Raw genomic sequence first — 24,536 nt, 5'->3', positions numbered from 1 at the left:
CTTGAGATTTGGATGTGTAAACTAAGCAAAATGGCAAACATTTCACCTAGCCATCATATTGCTTACACCTGTCAATTTCTCAGTTCCATATAAGTGCACTTTAAGATTTTGGAAAGAAAAAAGAGGTTGCCATGCCTTCTCATTTGAGGTGATGAGGCCTTGCTTCACCAGCCGCTTCTTCCTTTCCGGATGGCGGAAAAAACACTGCATGTTTGTCGTGGAGGCAGTTATAACTAACATCTATGACTCTCATGTTGGGGTCCAACAGGTCAAACCCTGGGTCTCCTGATGAAAGCATGATGGATTGTGTTTTAACAAACTTCAATGTCAGGGCAATGGATACTACAGTGGGAATGGTTGTGGAATTAGGACTGGAAATGGGAAGGAAGTCATTAAAAATATATAATTAGGTCACATTTAATTTGAAAGAAATTGAGGATCTCAGATCATTTGGAATGTCATACTATCACACTAACCTTCTCYCCCAGTTTTCCTCTGAAGAATACAGGGAATGTCCTCTCTGGGGCTTCCTGTAACCCCTACAAAGACAGAGACAATCATGACAAAACTTTTTAGATGTGGGGTTTTGGTAAGGGTTTTGATAGTAGAGCCCATCCCTGTCACTTGGTTTGCAATAATTCCACCTTTTGCCAATTCACTTTTTATGAAAAATGTTGAATCAAGCTCATATCTATAACAAATTTGTTTGATCCATTTACATTGTTAAACTATTCTTAAAGTAGTCAACTAGCCGTAGGCCTACATGATGACTGATTCTGTAGGCTACATATTCATCTCATAGACTTTCATCATCCATCTTTAGAATTATACAAATGTGAAGCGACATTAATATGAAGAACGAACAAAGCATTATCCTAGGCCTACTCACATTTTCTTCTTCTTTGCCCGCACTTTTTGACATAGTAGGCATATTGACTAATATTGTAAACAAGTGATGTCATAACGGAAACTTGATTATCCTGTGTCTCCAGAAAAGGTAGGCCCTATGCCCCCCAAACGTCCGCTATCTGATAGACCTATGTTGTTGTACTGATATAGACACTATGAAAGGATATTGTAGCCTTAACCTATTGATATAGTCTACAGGCTTATTTATGGTGTGCCCGCTCCATAAAGCGCAGCTCCAGTTGTGCCTGGGCTTGCTGCAACAGGTGCACTCTGTTGCCAAGCCTTCCACAGAATCATACCTCAACCCTAAAATGTGATCCACATGTATTCGATTTCGAAACTGTCAAGTTATTTGCAGTGATGGATTTAAAGCATTATCACGACTAACAGGCTGACTACACCCAATGAATTTAGAAATCTATATTATTCAATTATTGCACCCACACTGCTTGGGCGCGCCAACGAGCGTCTGCATAGCAAAGGGCTAAAATAGAAGTCAGTTCTATTTCTGATGCAGATGCACTGCAAGTCCTGCCTCTCCCATCTCCTCATTGGTTTATAGAAGCAGGTACCCACATGCCATCTCCTCATTGGTTATACCCACGTGGGTGACTGAAAAACGAACGAGGTCASTGGAGGTAACACACCTAATTTATGAAAGTTGCCAATCGCAATATAAAATCAAGAGAAGAAAAAGCCTGGAAGGAGGAGAGATGACTAGAAACGATTCGGTTGACCGTTTTATGTGTGAATTAATTGGTGGAGTAGAGGACCTTGGTTCACATAGGGTCATGTCTGGCGAGTCAGTGGACAAGTTTCCTGCCTCTAATGTATTGTGTTTTGGAGAAAATGGGGGTCGTATTAGCAGTAACTGCAAAAAGTTACTGTGAAACCAAGGTAAATCGCAGTAACTGAACTTACTGCCTTTTAGCTTGGTTTCAACCTGCCCTTGGCTGCAGTTACTGCGTTTTACCTTKGTATCATATCATTTTATTCTGATAGTGATGCAATCGAACCTGTATGACACTGACTGACAGCTACACACACATACATTGCTTATCTAGGGATACAACACCATGGCACAGCATTCCCAGGGGAAATGATGGTTGAACTTGCTCTGAAACGCCGACATCCAGACACTGGTAAGAACTAGCTAGCTAAGTAGATCTGACATCAAAATTGAATTAAGCTAGCTAACGAGCATAGACTAACAATGCAACCTGCTCTCATCAGATATCTGCAATTGATACTAACGTCAATTAGCCATATAATGACTTATATTCTGAAATTTCATCTTGATGTCTTCTTTGAATCAGTACACCATACACACGATTTCTAGCCAGTGACAGCCACCTAGCTAAAACTGACACGCCCCTACCAAAAGTCAAAACCTACCTAGCTAGCATTAGCATGAAGCAATAGATTTGTGCTACATGTTCCCATAAGAGATGATCAGAATGTTATACTAGCGTTCAATCTATTAATCCTATAACATATAATCTTAATCCTGTATTGTCTATTATTTCTGATATCTTATACTTGGTGTATATTTACTACTGTATAATTAATCCTTTGTTAACGACTCTAGCAAACATCACTCGTAGTCTCTATAGTCAATCTGCTATTTTGAAATCTGAATCCGTATCGCTTACGACTGCGCACACACTGCAATCCCCCATCTTAAGCCACCTACCCCTCGGAATTTGTCAAGAACAGGACCACCGCGACTCACCTCGATGTTTCGCAGGACGTGCCACCGCGATAACTGAATCTGCGTCAAAGCACTGAATCGCCGTCCAGTCTCACACTCTAGCACTGCGATCTGAAGCTCGCCAACATTACAATCAAAGCAATAGCTACCTAACGACTGTTCTCTTCCGAGTGTATATATCTAGGCATTTTTATTTTATATTCAAGTATTGTGCCACATGTGTTTCGACAGATGGCGCTGTCAGACTGAAGGTTTATAATATCTCCTCCAGTAATCCTCAGTATTCAATTGCCCCTTGTTGACTTTCCTTGTCAGGCAGTAAGATCTAATATTAATGCGCTCAACAAACCTTAGTATCCCGTCATCCCCTTGTAGTACTGATGCACCCCATAGATTCGTTTAGTGACAACACTGCGCTTGTACAAATCGTGCATCTGGCGCTTCCACGATGTGACGTGCCTCAGATCCACTATTACATTGGAGTGCTATGCTCCGTGCAAGTGCAAACTGCTCACTTTTGCTTTAACATCGAATTATGACTGTGTACCACCAAATCCCTATATAGTCTAACTGTCTTATCATGGCTGAGTACTTATGCTACTCACTACGCCCGAGTCGAACTAATGTGCGAGTCATGAGTTTGTTGAGGGATGTTAAGTTATACTGTGCTGCACTAGTGGCAGGACCTACAAGTCTAGCATCACTGTAAGGTGGTCATTTAGGACCTCGGTTCATACATCTCACTCGTTCAAAATAAGCTACACGATCCGATCGATCACACTGTCAATTTTATCTCTTCATTATCATGCCATGTTTATAATTAATAATTCATGATATTGTGATAGAAGCACTTTTTTAATTAGGGAATTGGAACATGGGTAAGAGAGTTGTACACTTTCTATAGGGCGACACGCATGGCGAGGACTCTGATGTCAACCCCATTTTCAAACTTACCCAAGATTCTTGCACGCCTGTAATTTCTACCATACTCAAAAAATATATCTGTTGTTCTACTGAGTAATTCAATACATACTCAATCAAACAAGCTGTCTATAGCAGCTCCATATCTATGCGAAATCGAGAAAAAGAGCTTAAGCGCTCTACTTTTCGTATTAGCTCCGTGCGAAAGCTATGATCCTTACATAGCCTTTATCTATTCGGGTCGCTCTAGCTCTAGCTGCTTGGTCTCCAAAATGACCCTGTCCAGGTAAACATCGTACTCTCTAATCCTGAGGTTGTCAAAAAGTGCTTGCGAATGGCTATCTTGATTTATTGAGAACTGCCTTAGACAAATAAAAGAATGAAGAGAGAGAATTCAGCACAGTAGCTATATTTGAAATATCATGTACTGTGTTCATCACCATACACAGGCAGCTCGCCCAAGCACTGAATTGGCAGTTATCTTACACCGTATGCAAGGATTTAACCAGTCAGGTCTCCTCGACAGACGGTTAAGAGTTCCCAAGCCCATTCTTATTACATATCTTATGTTCTGTGAGCCCAGAGGAATCCCCATAAACCTCACACTATTTGGTATGGATGTGGTAAGTTGGCAGCGGTCACCATCGTCCAACAAGATCGACCTATAAGCCGGCGGCTGATATAAATCATAGTTTACCACAGACGTGCCGGAGGACGATAATTTCTCTTGGCTTCAAATTATCACTCAGATATTCTCACTCTCTGCGGTTAACGCGTGCTGATTTCATTGAGTATACCCAGGCCCTCATTATATACCTTTAGTCGAAGATATATAAGTTAATGTTTGTATGCACCCCACTTCATTCAAGGGTTTTTCTTTATTTTTTACTATTTTCTACATTGTAGAATAGTGAAGACATCAAATATAAAGAAACACATATGGAATCATGTAGTAACCAAAAAAGTGTTATAAAAAATCCAAATATAATTTATATTTGAGATTCTTCAAAGTAGCCACCCTTTGCCTTGATACAGCTTTTGCACACTCTTGGCATTCTATCAGCCAGCTTCACCTGGAATGCTTTCCAACAGTCTTGAAAGAGTTCCCACATATGCTGAGCAATTGTTGGCTGCTTTCCTTCACTCTGCGGTCCAATTAATCTCAAACCATCTCAATTGTGGAGGTCAGGTGATTGTGGAGGCAGGTCATCTGGTGCATCACTCCATCACTCACTCTGGTAAATAGGCCTTACACAGCCTGGAGGTGGGTTAGGTCATTGTCCTGTTGAAAAACAAATGACACTCCCACTAAACACAAACCAGATGGGCTGGCGTATCGCTGCAGAATGCTGTGGTAGCCATGCTGGTTAAGTGTGCCTTGAATTCTAAATAAAGCAAAGCACCCCCACACCATCACACCTCCTCCTCCAGCTTCACGGTGAAATCACACACATGCAGAAAATAATCCGTTCACCTACTCTGCGTCTCACAAAGACACGGCCGTTGGATCCAAGAATCTCAAATCGCAGGCTGTCAAATCAAAAGGCACTCCTTCGATAAAGTTGTTTTGACTCAAATGAAAACATGTCATTTTCACAAGGTTGTGGAGTAACATGTTCAACTACTTATTATTGGCTCGAATTCGGGTTGTGCCTTTAGATTGACAAAATTAACAATTAATGCAAGAATTTTCACTTCTTAAACCCCGCCCTGGTCTGCTTGGTTTGTTTCGCAAGCGTTCAAGAAAGTCTTGTGATGTTGCACCTCTTGGTTCAGAAATTCTGATGTAACATTAAGCCTGTTAGAAGACATTTACAGGAAAAATGTACAGGAATCCTAGTCTCTCAGCCTGTATCTTTGGTGCTAAGCTATCAATGCTAGTTAGCTAAGTATCTAAACCTGCTGCATCTGAAATAACTATAGTTTAACGTTAAATACAGCCTCAGTGACTGTTCAAGCAAACAACAACACTGGAGGCCTATTGGAACTAATACAAAGTATGAAGTTTACAAGTAATTAAATACCAAAAATATAGGCTATTTGGAAAGGACACAATGGCTGCAACTTCGGTCGGTGATGGTGGGAGTGGTTTTGCCAAATGGACCCATAGGTGTTTGAGCCTTGAACAACAGAAAAATATTGAGTAACTACTCTCATTCTACAGGTTTTTAAGCATCTAGTTACAGACGTTAGACTAAGACATCCAGAGCAACACATAGCAGGGAGCTCCAATATGATCAGGAAACTAGACCKGTTATATAGATCGCTGAAAATGACTGTCAATCATTTCTTGTATTAGTCATCTCAGGAATGGTACTTGAAAAATGTAGCAGAAGCAATTTCCGGTTTAGCTCCTCACTAAACAGTCTATAGACATGAAATCATACAACTGAGTAGGACAAAATAAAACCACCAAAACTCGCAATCAAAAAAAAACTGGCAGTGAAAACAAAGATCCAAGTCATCTAACCAAAGGTAGTAACTGCAGGCAAGAGCGAAATGGATTCAATAGGGTTGGTTGTTTGAAAAGTTCAAATGAAAGACTATTAAATTCATTTTCAAATAATTTGTTCTGCTTWTAAATTAGTTTTGCTCCTTTTGTTTACAAATCTACAAACGATTCTCTCAACATCCATCACTTCTTTCATTCTTCACACATTTTCAACTTTATTTCTGATGTTTACGATTTATTTYATTTTGAATTCAATACTTAAGGCGTGAAATTGACCCCATATTTTTCCCCCAAACAATATACAATATTGTTGCATTCCCTCCCCACCCCCATAACATCATAATAAACGTCAAGGGCGTACACAACTGAAAACTGCTCCCAAAAAAACAGGACACTGCCCTTGCCACCAAACTATACTTGATTTTCAGCACAAATTGAAAATACATTTATGCAAATAGTATGATAAATCAATTGGCACATATATGTATTATTGGCGTGTCATCATGCATGTCAACTCTGGACAAAGGGAAAAGACAAGACAAAAATAGTGGGCTGGGAAATGGGTTGCTTGGTCATTTCACCTACTGGCTCCACTTCAAATTTTTGCAGAGAAAAGGTCTGCAATGAAGCGGTTTCCACTATTGGACCATGTGAAAACGCACTTGTATACGCCGTTTAAAGATCCTGCCTTTAGTCAGACAAGAAAAATCTGACAGGATATGTTGAGGGTATACCATGAATAAACAAAAAGTAGTGTCAGTCACTACAGTCTTCTGCCCTGCCTTGATACTTCAGAGTAACAGCAGAGGGCGATACAGCAACATTAAAAACTGAATATGGACCAGAGTTATTAGGAAGGTGTTATTGATCATAGTTTATGAAAATGGGCAAGGACATGGGTGAGGTCAAAACAACATAACTACATATAAAGAGTTGATCTCCACTATAAACAAAGGTTTAGAAACTCCAGCATTCCCAAACATTTCACAGAAAACAGCATTTATGCTTTAAAACAGGTCAAGCAGAGAGGGAGGCTTGGTAGGGAGTCGCCAAGGTAACATGTAAAAACAATAGTGGGTATTACAGCGAGAGAGAGAAAAAAAAAAAAAAAGAACATTCAAACCCATCCAATGTATTCATCCAAGATATGAGGGGCTTTTCCAACCGTTTCAAAATGACAGTGAAAGCGTAAAAAGTGCACATTGTCCACCGATTCATATCAGTAAGGGTTTAGGGGATGATGGCGTGTGCACACACACACACACACATATATGTGGAGGCGGGGAGAGGAGTGTGCGTGTTACGTGCTCTTCATCATCTTCCTCTTCTTCAACAGCCTCTCTCGCCAGTCATCGGGTAAAGCCTCGAAGTTTGCGTTCTTTCCAGCTTTTCCCCTGCAACCCAAAAGATGAAGGTAGTAAGAAAGATTATTTTCACAAAAAAACATTAGAAGTTGTTAAAATATACAAAAAGTATGTTTGACTTTCTCTACCGCACCGGCTATGAAAAGCCAACTGACATTTACTCCTGAGATGCTGACCTGTTGCACCCTCTACAACCACTGTGATTATTATTTGACCCTGCTGGTCATCTAGGAACGTTTGAACATCTTGGCCATGTACTGTAATCTCCACCCGGCACAGCCAGAAGAGCCCTCAGAGCCTGGTTCCTCTAGGTTTCTTCCTAGGGAGTTTTTCCTAGCCACCGTGCTTCTACATCTGCATTGCTTGCTGTTTGGGGTTTTAAGCTGGGTTTCTGTATAACACTTTGTGACATCATCTGATGTAAAAAGGGTTTTATTAATAAGATTGATAGAAGTTGTCCTCGTCAGAAATATTGCTTGCAATCACAGTAGTTCAGGGGAACCACTTACGTGAGTAGCTGCTGCTGTTTCCACTCCTCGATGCCCCTCTTGTTGAGCTGGTCCCTGTCCTCGTCACTGGAACTAGACTTCTCCTCCTCGTCCAGTTCCTTCTGGATGCTCTGCCACTTCTTCACCAGGGACGGCATCTTCGTCTTGCTCTTCTTCGACTGGACACAGCAACCAGGGATGTGGGGAAGGGGGACAATCATTTAAGAGCGTCACTGTGGTTCGATACAACTAGGAGAAAGCTTTCAATTTAAATAGTTATTACATCGAATTAGACGGTGCAAATCTTGTACCATCCTTTTTCCTTATCAATGCATAGAACAGATGCCATTGTATAAGTCAAAGACGCCCACCTTATCCTTCTTCAGTTTCTTGGTCTTGTCCGTGGGCAGTGTTTTAAGCCCTGTGGGGTCCAGGGTAGAGGGGGGCTGAGTGGGGGGTAGCGGGGGGCGAGTAGGGGGAGGTGGGAGAGGTGGGGCCGCAGGTTCAGAAGGCAGTGGAGGTGCAGCTACCGCAGACACTCCCCAGTAGGCAGCGCCTGACATCACAGGGGCTGAGGACACAGAAAGGAACACACAAAAAAACTTTATGGTTTGCAATTAAACAGCTAAACACCTATACAGAGATACACTAGGGCCCTACATGTCCCATATGAAAAATCATTCAATCCCAGTAATTCAGTACAGGTCTGTGAAAGTTATCATCAGAGTCCTGCTACTTTAAAGAATCATGTTATCATGAAAAACCAGCAGGCACACCGACTCGATGATATCATAGCTTTTTACCTGCCGTGGCGGTGGTCTGTGTATAGAGGATGGCGCTGCTGCCGATTGTTACTGCCTTGGTCAGCTGACCTGCTCCTGAAGCTTTGCGTTTCTGACCCTTACCCAGGGAAGCTGTAGACTCCACAACCTAAGTGAAGACAAAAAAAAAGAAGCTTACAGTAAAAGCTTATGCTAATGTCCAACAAAATGCTTGCTATGCACGTCTCCCATCAACAAAAAAAAAATGGTTTGCAATCACAGTAATTCAGTGCAGGTCTGTGAAAGTTATCATTGAGAGAGTCATGTTAACATAAAAACCAGCAGGCACTGCTGGACAAGGCTGTCATCTAGAAAGTGTGCTTGGTTAGTATATTCACAAGCCTACTGAGATGAGACTTGAGGTCTGGATGTGTAGAACGGTCCCATACCTTCATGCCGCCGACACCCAGGGGGAGGGGAGGCTCTGTTCCTGGTGCTGGAGGCTCACAGTCATCATCCTCCATCTCTACCTCCTCTATCTCACCATCATCCTCCAGGGGAGGAGGAGGGGGCGGGGGAGGCGACTCCGGGGGTGGAGGGGGAGGCAGGGGGATGTCGGACGGGGGAGGGGGCTGGTCAGGGGGAAGTGGGGGCTGAGGCACAGACCAATAGGAGGGAAGGCCAGGCTGAGGGGGGACGATGGGTGTGAAGTCTGAAGTTCCTGCAATATGATAGAAAATGTATAAAAGCTGGGGTTAGTTGTGTACCCTTTCTTTGTCAGATGGGAGGAGTAAGGTTAACCAAATATTGACTAGTTAGTAACATATGACCGTGGCAGGTTCCATAGCGCAAGACCTGCTAGTTAGTTACTAAGCCTTATGCATGTCTGTCTCCCTTCAGGAAAATAGTTTGCAATCACAGTCCTTCAGTACAGGTCTGCGAAAGTTCTCATCGAGTCATGCAACTACCCAACTAGCGTGGTTTCAAGGCCAAGCGATAAATCTGGACCTAAAGATAGAGGCTGTCACTCAGGACAAAATAAGGGGATTTTAAAAGAATGGTGAGGGGTCTTGAGAACTGACCTGCAACTGCGAGCCCACCAGCGGGTACGGGCGGGGGTTTGGGTTCCCCCTGTATGGACAACGTGGTTTCTGGTCCTTCCTCCTCCTCCTCCTCTTCCTCAGCTGGGAAGTCCCACTGGGAGGCATTGGTGCGGTCATTGGTATAGAAATACCTCCTGTGCTCTCTAGGAGGGAGAACAGAGATACAAGGCAGAGTCTCAACAGCTGGCCTTATAACTAGCTGAGTCGCAGTATACCCTGAGGGGGGGGGGACTGCCCCGTAGGGGGGGGGGGGGAGAGGGGGAATGTTGGGCTGGACAGCCAGGTTAGCCATCCAGGAGAAGAGCCAGATTGGATCATGATGGGGGACATTGATGGTGAACCCACCTTAACTTTCTTATTAAAACCAAATCGACAAACCAAAACCTATCAGCTCGGGTCCTGCAAAGTTGATCGTCAAAGCAGTGTTCAGAATAATGGTCCACATAATGGTTGTCATGACAACATACAGCCCCCCAAACAGAGATAGATGCAAAAGAGACAGCAGTCATCAATTCAACAACCTTTTTTTTTTTTTTTTTTATATACATCAGAACTATATACATTCAGTCAATCAAGGAATAAAAAGTAAAAACAGGAAACATATGAAATAGAGTTGGTCTGACCTGCTGGGTCCTCGTCAACGCTCCGTCTTCGCTTTAACTGATGTTGTTTTTGACACTCCTCGTTTCCGGGGCTTCAATCTGTCACTCATTTCGCCCAGCAATGCATTCTGGGGGTTGTAGTCCTGTAAAGTGCACACAACCTCCTTCCTAGCTACCGTACCCCTGTTCCACTAAGTGGACCCCCAAAGCAGTCTACAGAGCTCCCCCCCAAAATACAAGAGCCAGAGTCTGGGCTATGGGTGGACAGGACAGGGGTCCCATCTCCGCATCGGGTGGTATAGTGTTAGGGGATCAAGCTGGCCTGTATGGCTGCTCCCATATCACCACTGACAGTGCCAGCATTGCATCACAGAAACCTTGAGGGTCTGTCTCTGTTTCATTTTATCCACTGGGACTGGTTAAGATTTCCCTCATATCAGGTTACACAGATGGCGACCCCAGCTCTGAGGGGGTCGTGGTCACACTGGGTTTGGGGAGGTGGGGGTGTTTAGAGATGTTAAAGGTAAGGAGCGCGTACCTGTCCCAGTGGCASGACCAGCCTTTAGGGGCGGCGTTAAGTTCGTAATGTTTTATGTGCTCGGCGGCTTCCTGCAGCCTGCGGCGGAGATAGATCCCGTTCAGAGCCCCCTCCCGCCAGTCAGCGATCCGCGTCTGAGGGAGAGAAGCATGGGGAGGGGAGCACAATGACGGTTAGGCATGTACATTTCTTTTCTAAAATGATGTTATAAAATTAATTTAAAAAAATAAACATCACCCATCAGAATGATCAATTGCAGTCATTCAGTACAGATTGTTATGTAAATAGGCGCTATTTCTATTTACAGTATATTCTTGTTTTTTTATTACCATTTGTATTATTTTATTTGACTTAGTCCTGCATGTTGGTGCTCAAAGGTTGTACCCTGCAATCACACCTGCAAATGTGACTAGTAAACACAATCTGAAAGGTCTGTGAAAKTTCTCACCATTGAGAGTCATGCATCTAGCTAACTAGTGTGGTTTCTAGGCCAAGATAATCTAATCTGGACCTAAAGATATAGGCTTTCACTGTGACTGGAGGTAAGCTATAATAAACAGGTCATGGTCATCTCACCTCAGTTTGTAACAGAAGCAGCTGGAAGTTAGAGATGGTTTTCTTGTTGATCCCTAAGAACTCCATCTTGCTGGTTAAGGTGTTGGCAAGTTCTCCGATCTGAAACTGATCATTCAAAAGACAACAAAAATTAAAAAATGTTATCCACCAGTTATTTTATCACTCCGGGTTTTTCCTGCTCAGGCTCTACTACTGAGAGTTAAATCGGTGTGGGAGTAGTTAAAAAGGTTCCGTACCTTGAGCTCCGGAGTTTCCACCTCCTCTTTTGGTGGCACGTTGGTTAACGTATTGTCCCCGGTCTCCATCTCCTGCTCTTCCCCGGCCTTCTCTGGGACTTTGGAATGTGCTGCAAGACACACAAGAGAACTAGTATTAAGATGACGCCTACACATTTGTAATAGAGTTGGTCTATGCAGCATATCAGATCAGAAGACCTAGAGAAGTGTTTACATTTTAGGATGAACCACATCAGAAAAATCTAATGATATAAACTGCCAAGAATTTGTGTATCCGGACCAGATCGCACTCCAACTGTTCTCCAGACACTCACTTGTGTCGGGGTCTTCCCGTGTATCTGAGCCCCTGCTATTTGAGTCGGGGCTGGCTGCTCTAAGGAAGGCCGTCTTCCACTTGGCCTTCTTCAGGAGCAGGCTACAGGGCTCAGGGGCCTCCTGACTTGCCTCAGAACAGGGGCTKGAGCCCCCCACACTGCCGTCACCCTCCTCCAATGCCCGTAACTCAGCCTAGGAGGCAGAATAACAAAAAGAGAACAAATGTTCATGTTCGAGTCATTGTAAACAATAACTCCCAAAGGTACACTTAATTCTGCAAGTATTTAATTGTGTCAACATTCTGGTCTGTGACCTTTTCAAAAGAATCACAACATACATAGTGCACAAAACATTTAGGACAAATTCATTATATTGAGTTGAACCCCCTTTTGCCCTCAGAACAGCCTCAATTCGTCAGGGCATGGACACTACAAGGTGTCGAAAGCGTTCCACAGAGATGCTAGACATGTTGATTCCAATGCTTCCCACATGTGTCAAATTGGCTGGATGTCCTTTGGGAGGTAAACCATTCTTGATACACACGGGACACTGAGTGTGAAAAACCCAGCAGCGTTGCAGTTCTTGACACAAACCGTTGCACCTGGCACCTACTACATACCCCGTTCAAAGGCACTTAAAACATGCGTCTTGCCCATTCACCCTCTAAATGGAACACATACACAATCGATGTCTCAAGTCTTAAAATCATTTAACCTGTCCCCTCCACCTACATTAAACTAAGTAGATTTAACAGGTGGCATCATAGCTTTCACTTGGATTAATCTGGTCAGTCTATGTCATGGAAAGAGCAGGTGTCCTTAATGTTTTGTACACTCAGTGTATAAACTCAATTGAAAGAGATGTCAATTTCAACATCCCTGGTTTAATAAAGGATGAATAAAAACTTAAGCTGACCTTTTTCCTCTCCAGAGCCAGCTCCAGCTCCATGGTGTCCTCTTCCGTCTCCTCTTCCTCAGAGTTTTCCACAGACTGGTTCCTGCTGCGCTGGTCTCTCAGGGGGTGCGTGGGGGTGTCTGGCTCATTCAGGGGAGGAGCGGGGGACCCTGGCAAGCTATCCTCCAGACTGTTTCCCTTCTCCTCCAGCCCTCCTACAAGCCTCTTTCTCCACTTCTCCTCCGCTTCTTTCACCTCTGCGGGGATGAGGGGACCGAGGAGGGAGGCGGCCACACCATGACGCTCCTCTTCTTCACTGGTCAGGGCAACCACGCTCTCCATCACCTCCTGTCAGAGGATAGACACTCAGAGTTATAGACACACATACACACCAATGAATGGATAGTTGAGTACTTAGTTTGGATTAAAACTAAATCATTGAGCGCACAAAAATACTCAAATAACTCGCCTTCTTTTTTGTCTTCGACGTCGGAGCACTGACGGCAGTGGAGTGTTGTTCAACATGGTAACCTGCACTCTGTGTAGCTCCGTTGCCATTGACTGTTGAGCTACAGGGGATGAAATAGAAAACAGGTGAAATCTTCAACTCCAAGTAGAAAATACACATTTCAGAGTCATGCTGTAAAATACAAAACCACTCGTGTATGACTAACATGTGTATATTATTATGTAGTACCATCCATTTTTACACTTCACCTGTCTGCGTACTGCTGCAGGCCTTGCACCTGGTGTGCCAGGTAGTAAGGCAGCTGCCAAGCCACCTCATTGGTTTGAGTGTTCCAGTAGTAGTAACAACCTGTGTTGTCATCCCACACCTCCTGCCAGTCACCCATCTCCAATCCTCCAACTGGTGGACAGGAAACACAAATAAGGAAGGAACTCCAGTTCTTCAAAAACACACACTTGACATGTCACAATCCCAAACAATGGCTAGGCTAACTGCTACTTCTCAGGTAAGTTTATGCAATTCATGAAATACAAAAATAACGGTCACCTCCAGCTAGTGAAGTATGGGTATCATACTGGAAGTCCGCCCCAGTGCTCTCCGGCTCTGTCCCAGCCTCAGAGGCATGTTGCTGGGCTTTGGGTTCTGGACGTGGTGGGGTGGGGGCTGGGGCCGACAGATCCCCTGTGGGCTCCTCTGAGCCCGGCTGTGTGGTGATGGCATCAATTTCCTATTGGTGGTGGGGGGGGGGGGCAGTGATTAAATTAGGTTGTCGAAGGACACCACCTGTCTAAAGACATGAACAAAGCAGAGAAATACAGGCCTACACGAGACAATCGCAGGTGTATAACATTCTAAGACAACTAGGAAAAGAGCCCTGATGTCACCATAATATTGTAGAAAAAGAAAGATGTATTTGAATTTTTTAAGTTCCAATACGGTTATAAAATGTACGACATAAAACAATGGGTTGAAAGTTAAGGATGTCAAGGCCATAAGTTATATTTTCTTCAGTGAGAAGCTATTTCAATGCTGTGATGTGCAGAGAAGGATTTACATTACCAATGTCAGTGACACAGCTTAAAGGAAACATAAACAGTTCATCACATCACTGACTGACTCTGAGGTAGGAACACAGCCGACCGAGAAAACACTAGGAAACAAACAGAAAAACAGCATTTTTATACTGACGGCCATGAAGTTGGCGAGTATGTCTGCAGACTGGTTGTGTTGGGTCCTGATGGTGGAAGGCGGCGAGTCTGTATCCTCTTCTTCATCACTGTCCTCATAGGCCCCCAGGAGGGACAGACCCTCTGGGAAGAAACACAAACTGGTCAGGTAATGTACTGTTCGTAGGCACCTATGCTTGTGTGTGTGATTAGTAACCTGAGACCTGAAGACATCTTGTGTTACCCCCCCAGATAATGCATAGGCTTGAGCTCAGCTAGCCAAGTACACCTCAACGATACCATATCCGCAGAGTTGAGTGCAGATGAGATTTGAGTGAACTTTTGACTCACAGTGCAGTCAATACTTTAAAAAATGTTCATTCTTACAACCTTATCGTGTACATATGTTTGTCCTCTGTTGCGTGTCTTTGTTTACTGAAATCCAGAACTTTTAATAAAATGGTAATAAAATAAAACCACTGACTGTTTCCTCAGATTCAATCGGAACATGCACATTCACACTCAGTTGCCATTAGAGCAAGAGCGACAATGAAACAGTCAGTGGTTATATTTGATTAACGTTTAGTTAAAAAGTATGGATTTTAGCTAACAAAGAATAGCCATGCAACAGATGACAAACATAGGTACACGGTAAGGGTGTAAGAATATTTTTGAAATTGACTGCACAGCGACTCGAGTCAGAGGTTCACTCCAAAAACACTTGCTCTCAACTCCATGGACATGGTATAGTGGAGTTGAGATATAGCTACTTGGCTAGAGCTCAGCAGGATGACCGTCTTATGGCAGGATGACCGTCTTATGGCAGGATGACCGTCTTATGGCAGGATGACCGTCTTATGGCAGGATGACCGTCTTATGGCAGGATGACCGTCTTATGGCAGGATGACCGTCTTATGGCAGGATGACCCAGGTTTGAACCCAGTCGTTCACACAAGCTTGCAAACAAACGGGTACATTAACGAAGTTACACACAAGTTATATCTTACCTGTGGCCTTAACTGCTGGGATCCTCATTTCTGTTGTTACTTCTCTCAGAAGACTGTATCCATCACCGTTACCTTCGTGTTCGTCTGCAGAACAGGCATCAATGCAATTGTCAAAGTAGCTGGATTATGTAGCTATATATGTGGTCTGGATTGACCAGAGGCCTCAATAGAGTGAGTCTATTAATTCGTAATCAACAGTAAGCAAACSTTACCCTTGATATGCCTAGCTAGTTCGCTGGTGTATGCATCGAGGCGTTTGTTCACGAAATACACAGGCCGCGCGCCACTACAAATCGTTATTTGACCAATATGCTAACATGCTAGCTGGCTAGGCTAACTAGCTAACACTATTTAGAAACCGAAAAACACCAACATAAATAAATAGCATTGGTATACTTTGTTTCGAAAAGAGCAACCAGTTATTTAAATATAGTAACCAAGTCAAGCAATGCATATATTTCCGGAATATCGGTAACTAACGTAGCCAGCTACATTTTGAACAACTAGCTAGGCTACGTCACCGGTGAGGCCAATTAGTTAACATTAGGCTAGCTAGGTAGTTTCTCTTCAGTGTTGATCAGTAGAAAAATGGGCCCGATTTTGAACGAATCATCCACCAACCATAAACTAAAACATAAAATATGATGGTGTTTTTACCTTCGGAACCTAAAGCGTCTTCTCTTCCACCGCCTGTCCCGCTTCGAGGTGGGGAAAGTTGCAGTATTGTTTTGCGTCCTCCTGTTCCTGTGCGAGTTTTCTTTCCCATCGCTGGTCTGTGTAGCGCCAATGCACTATCCCATGGAGCCAAGGTGTTGCTGCTTGTATCGTTGGAAAAAAAGAAGAATCTATCCATATCCGGTGTCAAAGGGAGGGGAGGATTTATAAAAAATCGTATATGTTTTTGTATCTTGCATAATATCACAGTTGCAATGCTGTTTTATAAGACAATTTGTGTATTTCTTATATTTCTACTGCATGTGTATTGGGAACATCATGTTGAACGAGGGACCAYCATAAGGAAGTCCTGTAGGCATTGTCTCTAGTACACAGTAGTATATTTTATCAATTGAATTTGTAAATATTTGATTGCATTAAAGTAGTAGATTCACCATGAAGTACATTCATATGTTTGCAACATTTCAGTTTATTTGGAAAGCCTGTCAAGATAAAAATCATCATCTACAGCATGATTTGTTTAGGCTACATTTGTTTTTCTTGTTTAAACCTACTACTCACTCTCAGGCAGGGTTGGGTAGATTACTTTCTAAATGTAGGCCTAATCTATTACAGTTACTACCCAGATAGCACATTTGGTTCCTTGGAAGTTGTGGGAAGGTACGCTTTTGGTTTCCCATTGGTTCTTGGAACAAAGCCATACATTTATTGATCTGTAAAACATTAACTCAAATCAAATGTATCTATAAAGCCCTTCTTACATCAGCTGATGTCACAAAGTGCTATACAGAAACCCAGCCTAAAACCCCAAACAGCAAGCAGTGCAGGTGTAGAAGCACGGTGGCTAGGAAAAACTCCCTAGAAAGGCCAGAACCTAGGAAGAAACCTAGAGAGGAACCAGGCTCTGAGGGGCGGCCAGTCCTCTTCTGGCTGTGCCAGGTGGAGATTATAACAGAACATGGCCAAGAAGTTCAAATGTTCATAGATGACCAGCATGGTCAAATAATAATAATCACAGTGGTTGTCGAGGGTGCAACAGGTCAGCACCTCAGGAGTAAATGTCAGTTGGGTTTTCATAGCCGATCATTCAGAGTATCTCTACCGCTCCTGCTGTCTCTAGAGAGTTGAAAACAGCAGGTCTGGGACAGGTAGCACATCCGGTGAACAGGTCAGGGTTCCATTGCCGCAGGCAGAACAGTTGAAACTGGAGCAGCAGCACGGCCAGGTGGACTGGGGACAGCAAGGAGTCATCAGGCCAGGTCGTCCTGAGGCATGGTCCAGCACTGTAGATGCGCGAGACAACTTTACCAGCATCATAGCTGATCGAAGAATCGTTGGGACATATGAAATACGAATGATGGTGTAATCAATGTGTAATAGCTACGTTAAAAAAATATGAACGCGTTAAATTATGTGACGTGCCGTCATATTCAGGTCCTGATTGGTCAACAAGCTTATTTGACATGTCAAACAGTGTTATTTGACGTGTATTTTTTTTGACACGCAAAGGCCCAAACGGCGTTCCATAATTTTTTTGCCTGGGCAAATTGGGATACAGAAACTCCAAATCTATAGCCCACGCTAATAAGTCAAACATCCCAGTAAGCGAAATGATGTTGATTCCAGACGTTGACATCACGTGCATTCCAGGTGCTGAATTGAATGTTAGAAGATGTCTTTTTCACCTATGGAAAAAATGTAAAGTTGTTTTGTAGGGTTTTGGATAAATGCAGAGAATAAGGTCTGTGGTAAACACAGGCTTAGGAGATCTTATATATTTTTGTTCTAATCTTCATCAGCTAATGTCACTTGTGAATTTTGAAGAATTGATGTTATAAAAAAGCACATAAAGGCTTCATAATTCATGATTGTCATGTTAACTGACTGCTATTATCTCATAGAACAAAACGGATACGATCTCCTAAGCCTGTGTTAACCTCAGGTAGACCCACTGTACTTTTATATTCGTATGAGAAGGTTAATCGTTCATTTTTGATAAACTAATGTTACTTGAAGACATTCTGTTAGCAACTCTGTGCTTTTGTCTTGAAGCTAAAATGTAATGTGTAGCCTACAGACCAGAAAATAAACCCAACTGTGTCTGCACATGCGTGGGAATTTTTGCATTATTGAATAGTGTAATGTGTTTTAGAAGAAAGGTTTCTGTCATTGTTGAATAATTGTGTTTATTGGCTATAGTGGGTACTGTGTAACGGTCTTCTTCATCTTCCTCCTCCTCGGACGAKGAGGAGCATGGATTGAACCAAAATGCAGCGTTGTAGTTCGACATATTATTTATTTACAACAAACAGACGAAGACGAAAAACTCWTGAATAAAATACAAAACAACAAACGAAGTAGACAGACCTGGACTACGAACTTACATGWAACGAAGAACGAACRARYAMKKACTRMMWACAAACAAACRAACGAACGATACAGTCCCRTATGGTGCAACAAACACAGACACAGGARACAACCACCYACAACACCCAATGTGAAAACACCTACCTTAATAYGATTCTCAATCAGAGGAGATGAAAACCACCTGCCTCTAATTGAGAACCATATCAGGTACCCAAAACCAACATAGAAACACAAAACATAGACTGCCCACCCAAACTCACGTCCTGACCAACTAACACATACAAAAACTAACAGAAAACAGGTCAGGAACGTGACATACTGTGACCAAGAATGTTGCATTGCCAGCCACAACGAAAGGTAAGGCAAGGATGTAATGTGAATTGAAAAGTAGAAATCTCCCACTGGGAACACACTGGTTGAATCAACGTTGTTTCCATGTAATTTCAACAAAATTACTTTGAACCAAAGTGGAATAGATGTTGAATTGACATCTGTGCACAGTGGGCTCTTTCACCACAGCTTCTCAGAATCTCATGTCATATCTCGTAGTTGGAATATGGCCTTAGTGGGGACATTACTCAAAATGTTCAAGCTGATAAAACTCCAAATCTGGACCGCCTACAGGGTCACAGTGACTCTATTGGTTTGAGTAACGACTACAAAATCACTTTAAGTAACTGTACTGAGATATATTAAGTGCAAGAGGTTTCCTCCAATGTTTTGATTAACGACAACACATTGTGGTTTATAGTGTTCTCTCAGGTAGCACAATATTTCACCTGTGTGTCATTTCTTTAGCTAGTCTCATACAGCTGTGTTTTTATTATAGGTAAGAAGCTCCTGTGATAATATTAAAAACCCATTAAACACCTTTAAATCAAATMTACGGCCCTATCTGTCATATAACCTAAATTATGCATAATTCTGGATGAAAGATGTAGCTTGACTTTAACCATATAGCAAAGATGTTAATCACCTCACCGATATAAGGCTTGGCAGGTTGAGACACTATTTCATATTCTCGAGRAATTTGGAAAAGGAAGTAGGTCTATGTAAATTCTGATTCAACACTGCCTCTGTAAGAGCCTATGACGACAATATCTGTATACAATCCTTTCATGAAAATAATATCTACACAGCAAATTGACCAGTGTTACCAAGTGTTGATTTTTCAGTGTAACATTTCTAGTGTTGATTCAGGAGTTAATTTAACTTTCTAAGGGTGAATTTAACACTCATTGGTGTAAAAGAACCCCCGGTGGTAGTGTTAATAAAAAGTGTTGAATATGAGAGTGTGATTGTGTCAGTTTTACTCTGTGGAGAGTAAAACATTCCCATCAAAACCATGCCCATCATTATAATATTTTCATGCTTACTCTACTGCAGTTAGATTTTCCCACAATTGTTTTTAATATCTGTGTATTTGCATGTACGTTGATTGATTCATCTTATGCTACATAAAGATAAATAACATTTTTAAAAAAATCGAAATGAATCCATCCACCTGACAGGTGTGGCATATCAAGAAGCTGATTAATTAAACAGCATGATCTTTACAGAGGTGTACCTTGTGCTGGGGAGAAAAAAAGTCTACTCTAAAATGTGCAGTTTTGTCACACAACACAATGCCCCAGATCTTTCAAGTTTTGCACAGTTGCAATTGGCATGCTGACTGCARTAATGTCCACCAGAGCTGTTGCCAGAGAATTKAATGTTGATTTCTCAATGTTGTTTTAGAGAACTTGGCAGTATGTCGAACCGGCTTCACAACCACAGACCATGTATGACCACGCCAGCCCATGATCTCCACATCTGGCTTTGTCACCTGCGGGATCATCTGAGACCAGCCACCTGGACAGCTGATGAAACAGTGGGTTTGAACAACAGAATMATTTCTTCACAAACTGTCAGAAACKGTCTCAGGGAAGCTCATCCGCATGCTCGTTGTAGTCACCAGAGTCTTGACCTGACTGCAGTTCGGCATCTTAACTGACTTCAGKGGGCAAATGATCACTTTCGATGGCCACTGACACACTGGAGCAGTGTGCTCTTCAGGGATGAWTCCTGGTTTCAACTGTACCAGGCAGATRGCAGACAGCAGGTATGGCGTCCTGTGGGTGTGCGGTTTGCTGATGTCAATGTTGTGAACACAGTGCCCCATGGTGCAGTGGGGTTATGGTATGGGCAGGCTTAAGCTACAGACAATGAACACAATTGCATTTTGTCGATGGCAATTTGAATGCACAGGGATACCGTAACAAGATCCTGAGGCCCATTATCGTGCCATTCATCCGCCGCCATCACCTCATGTTTCAGCATGATAATGCACGGCCCCATGTCGCAAGGATCTGCACACAATTCCTGGAAGCTGAAAATGTCCCAGTTCTTCTATGGCCTGCATAGTCACCAGACATGTCACTCATTGAGCATGTTTGGGATGCTGTGGATCGACGTGTACGACAGCGTGTTCCAGTTCCCACCAATATCCAGCAACTTTGCACAGCCATTAAAGAGGTGTGGGACAATATTCCAGCCTGATCAACTCTATGCGAAGGAGATGTGTCGCACTGCATGAGGAAAATGGTAGTCACACCAGATACTGACTGGTTTTCTGATCCATGCCCCTACCTTTTTTTACAGTATCTGTGACCAACAGATGCATATCTGTATACCCAGTCATGTGAAATCCATAGATTAGGGCCTAATTCACTGATTTCAATTGACGGATTTCCTTATATGAACTGTAACTCAGTAAAATCTTTGAAATTGTTGCATGTTGCGTCTATATTTTTGTTCAATGTAGATTTATTGCACCCGTTGTTCCAGTTTAAATGGTTTAGGTAGTCTCTTTTATCAATGTTCCTAACCCTGATAATCATTATTAACGCAGGATGCGGGTGAATAATAAAAAAAAATAGTTGGCTGTCCTAACTCTGGCTGGATTCCAATAGAAATTACACATAATTTAGCAAACCAGCATAATATGACATGCAGGCCTGATGTGGCCAGTAAACCAGGAGGTTCCTAACACCTCTGTGTTAGGGTAAAACTTGTCCGTCAAAGTAAGGTCTTTATAATATATGTAATGTTTTGTCATAATGTCACGCCCTGGCCTTAGTTATCTTTGTTTTCTGTAATATTTTGGTTAGGTCAGGGTGTGACAGGGGGGATGTGTGTGTTTATTTGTCTCGTCTTGGGTGGTTGTATGGTATAGGGGGGTTTAGTAGAGTGTATGGGTTTGTGTTGAGTGTAGGTATCTAGGTATGTCTATGGTTGCCTGAATGGTTCTCAATCAGAGACAGCTGTCATTCATTGTCTCTGATTGGGAGCCATATTTAAGGCAGCAATAGGCATTAGGTTAATGTGGGTAATTGTCTATGTGTAGTGTTTAGTGTCAGCACTATTTGTTTGAATAGCTTCACGTTTTTTGTTCGTCTTCTAAATAAAAAGAAGATGTCTTTCTATCACGCTGCGCCTTGGTCCACTCTGCCTCATTACGACGATCGTGACACATAAACAGTTTAATTTTAATGATAACATTTGCCTACAGTAGGAACCCACTTGAAGTCCACAGGACTGAAAAGGAATTAATTTAACAACGATGTCTCTGTCACTAACTAATACAGTCATGGGCGTTAAGGATACAATTCACTCGAAAAGGCAAGGCACACTGGGAAATTATATTTGATGTGTGGTTTATTGGGACGTGGCTTTCAATTAGGTATTTTTGGCTACCTGTGAGTGGAAGCATTGTACTAGTTTAAGTAGTCTATAGTTATGTTAATAAACATTTGAGCATGTCTGCTTCCAGTTCTGACGTTTTTATAAACTCTTACGTAAGAGCATGTTACAATAAAGACTTGAAACATTATTGTAATGTCCTTAACCCAACTGTGTGACCTTGTCAAGAGATACTGACCTCTTGGTGCAATGGGTAAAAATACTATATAAGGTGTTATTGCACAACACTGAAAGTTTTAATTCCTTAACACTGACAAAGKGTAATAGTGTCAGCACTAAGCACAGTGTTCATTTAACACTCAAAAGTATGGACCTGTGTAGCCATGGCCAGTGTTAAATTTAACACAGTCAGTATTGATTTAACACAGGAGAATTTMATGAATAGGGACACCTGGTAGAATTTCTTCATGTCTCCAGAAATGATTTAAATTGGATAATCACCTGTTAAATTAACTAAAAACTAGCCACAATTTCATTCAAATCTGCAGACAGTTATGTAATAGAGAACTTCATGTGAGATTTCTCCTGGTGCTTTTCATGAGGTCCATGTTTCATCATGATGGAAAACCAATTGTAATAGCTTATTATTTGTCATCTGTTTTTAGGTCCATATTATTGGCTTTACCATATTTGGAAGCCAACACCATCAGGCCTGTCTGCTTGTGTAACATGCCGAGACAAATGGCCGCTCTCCAGTAAGTGCTCCACTTGACTGGCATCCTGTTCTCCAGCCTATCCACGGCTGAAGGTCAGATTCTTCCACAACGCTTTTCAAGTAGTGAGTCCAATTCTCCCTCTGAGGCAAGCTCCTTCACCTCAGTCAGCRTCTCACACACGTTCGACCCATCCTCACCATCCTCTTCATCATCTGAGCTGTCCGCCCAGCGTCCAACCCTCCTGACCCCCTCCCCGACCACAGGTRCGTTCATAGAGGGGTTGTGGTCGTAGATTACCAGTTTTAACCCCTGCAAGTGGGAGAGACCGGGAAAACGGCAGATGTTGTTGCGGTCCACATCAATCACGGTCAGAAAGTGCATGGCAAGCAACACTGGCGGGAACTCAAACAGCTGGTTCCCGGCTAGCCAGATACTCCTCAGCTCCTTCAGCCCACTGAGCTCCATGGGCAATTTGCTTATCTGGTTGTACCCCAGATGGAGGGTCTTGAGGTTGGGGAGGTCGCAGACCACACTAGGGAACTCAATGAAGCGGTTTGTCTCCAACCAAAGGGTATTAAGTTCTTTCAACTCACCCAGCTCCCGGGGGAGGCTCCAGAGCTTGTTGTTGCCCAGATACAGGATGTTAAGCTGGGGTAGCTGACACACCGCCGCAGGCAGCTCTTCAAAACAGTTAAAGTCTAAAGCTAGGAGCTGCAGCTTCCTCAGGTCCTGCAGGTCTGCAGGTAGGGTGTTCAGGTTGTTGCCACTCAGGTAGAGCTTGACCAGCTCATTGAACAGGCAGGCAGCCACAGGAAGCCGACGCAGCTGGAAATTGCTCAGGTCTAGTGTCCGATCAAGAGGCATCTCCTTTAGGTCGCCCACCAGGAAATGCTGGCAGCGCTCGGAGGGGATGAAGGCCACAGCGCCACGCATGACGTTCCCCATCATGAACACCCTGTCCTCAACCTGATGCTGCCCCTCACTCACCTCTGATTTCGCCGCAGAGGTGAGGGAGAAGTGAGGGGCTCATGGAAGAAAGTCCAGGAAAGTCCATTCCTTCTCTTTCATGATTACTTAGCAATATAAGCTGTCAAGTCTGTTGATATTTTATAGAAAATAACAAGAATAAAACATGAAATATGACTATATGACTGAATAACTTACGACTTGATTGAAACCCCGAAAGGCAATTCCAATGTCAAGCTACCGGTCCATGCATCAGCCAATTCTGTTGTGACCCCCACAAAACTGGAGATTATACTTGACGGTCTCTCAAAAAACACAGACTTCCAAATTATGTTTGCCAGCGTTCCCCCAAATAGTGGTATGCCATTGTTGCTGTTGTTGCTGATATTCCCATACCCTTGCACAGACCTCTGTTGGCTCTCTCTCTGTCTGTCTATGGTTCTGAGCTTTGCCTCTCAAGCAAAAGCAAATGACGAGCTGCTCACTCCTCCCCATTTGTGCTTAATGACTTTTCCCGTCTTCATAACGGGAGAGAGCGGGGGGTGGGCTATGGTCTACAGAACAGAATGTAGTCAGTTGATAAGTGTAAGAGGTGTTAAGAAAGCATGGGAGGTCATCT

General features: G+C 43.0%; 2 protein-coding genes across 2 annotated transcripts; both read right to left on the bottom strand.

The window, feature by feature from the left end:
- Positions 1–7,089: 7,089 nt before the first annotated feature.
- On the bottom strand, positions 7,090–16,357 carry LOC111962210 (formin-binding protein 4). Its single transcript, XM_070442975.1, has 17 exons — positions 16,170–16,357; positions 15,513–15,596; positions 14,528–14,649; positions 13,886–14,066; positions 13,588–13,738; positions 13,340–13,439; positions 12,892–13,218; positions 11,976–12,168; positions 11,662–11,771; positions 11,426–11,530; positions 10,850–10,983; positions 9,689–9,852; positions 9,056–9,327; positions 8,649–8,775; positions 8,217–8,416; positions 7,867–8,024; positions 7,090–7,387 (listed from the first exon to the last, which is right to left on the bottom strand). The coding sequence occupies exons 1-17, from the start codon at positions 16,276–16,278 to the stop codon at positions 7,294–7,296; spliced, it is 2,631 nt and encodes an 876-aa protein (XP_070299076.1). The 5' UTR covers positions 16,279–16,357; the 3' UTR covers positions 7,090–7,293.
- Positions 16,358–18,603: 2,246 nt separating this feature from the next.
- LOC111961149 (leucine-rich repeat-containing protein 10-like) lies at positions 18,604–24,330 on the bottom strand. Its single transcript, XM_023983249.2, has one exon. The coding sequence runs from the start codon at positions 23,897–23,899 to the stop codon at positions 23,045–23,047; it is 855 nt and encodes a 284-aa protein (XP_023839017.1). The 5' UTR covers positions 23,900–24,330; the 3' UTR covers positions 18,604–23,044.
- Positions 24,331–24,536: the final 206 nt, after the last annotated feature.

This window comes from Salvelinus sp. IW2-2015, linkage group LG4q.1:29 (genome assembly GCF_002910315.2).
Source record: "Salvelinus sp. IW2-2015 linkage group LG4q.1:29, ASM291031v2, whole genome shotgun sequence".
NCBI lineage: Eukaryota > Metazoa > Chordata > Actinopteri > Salmoniformes > Salmonidae > Salvelinus > Salvelinus sp. IW2-2015.
The sequence above is the reverse complement of the archived record's forward strand: the minus strand, read 5'-3'. Positions and strand labels throughout refer to the sequence as shown.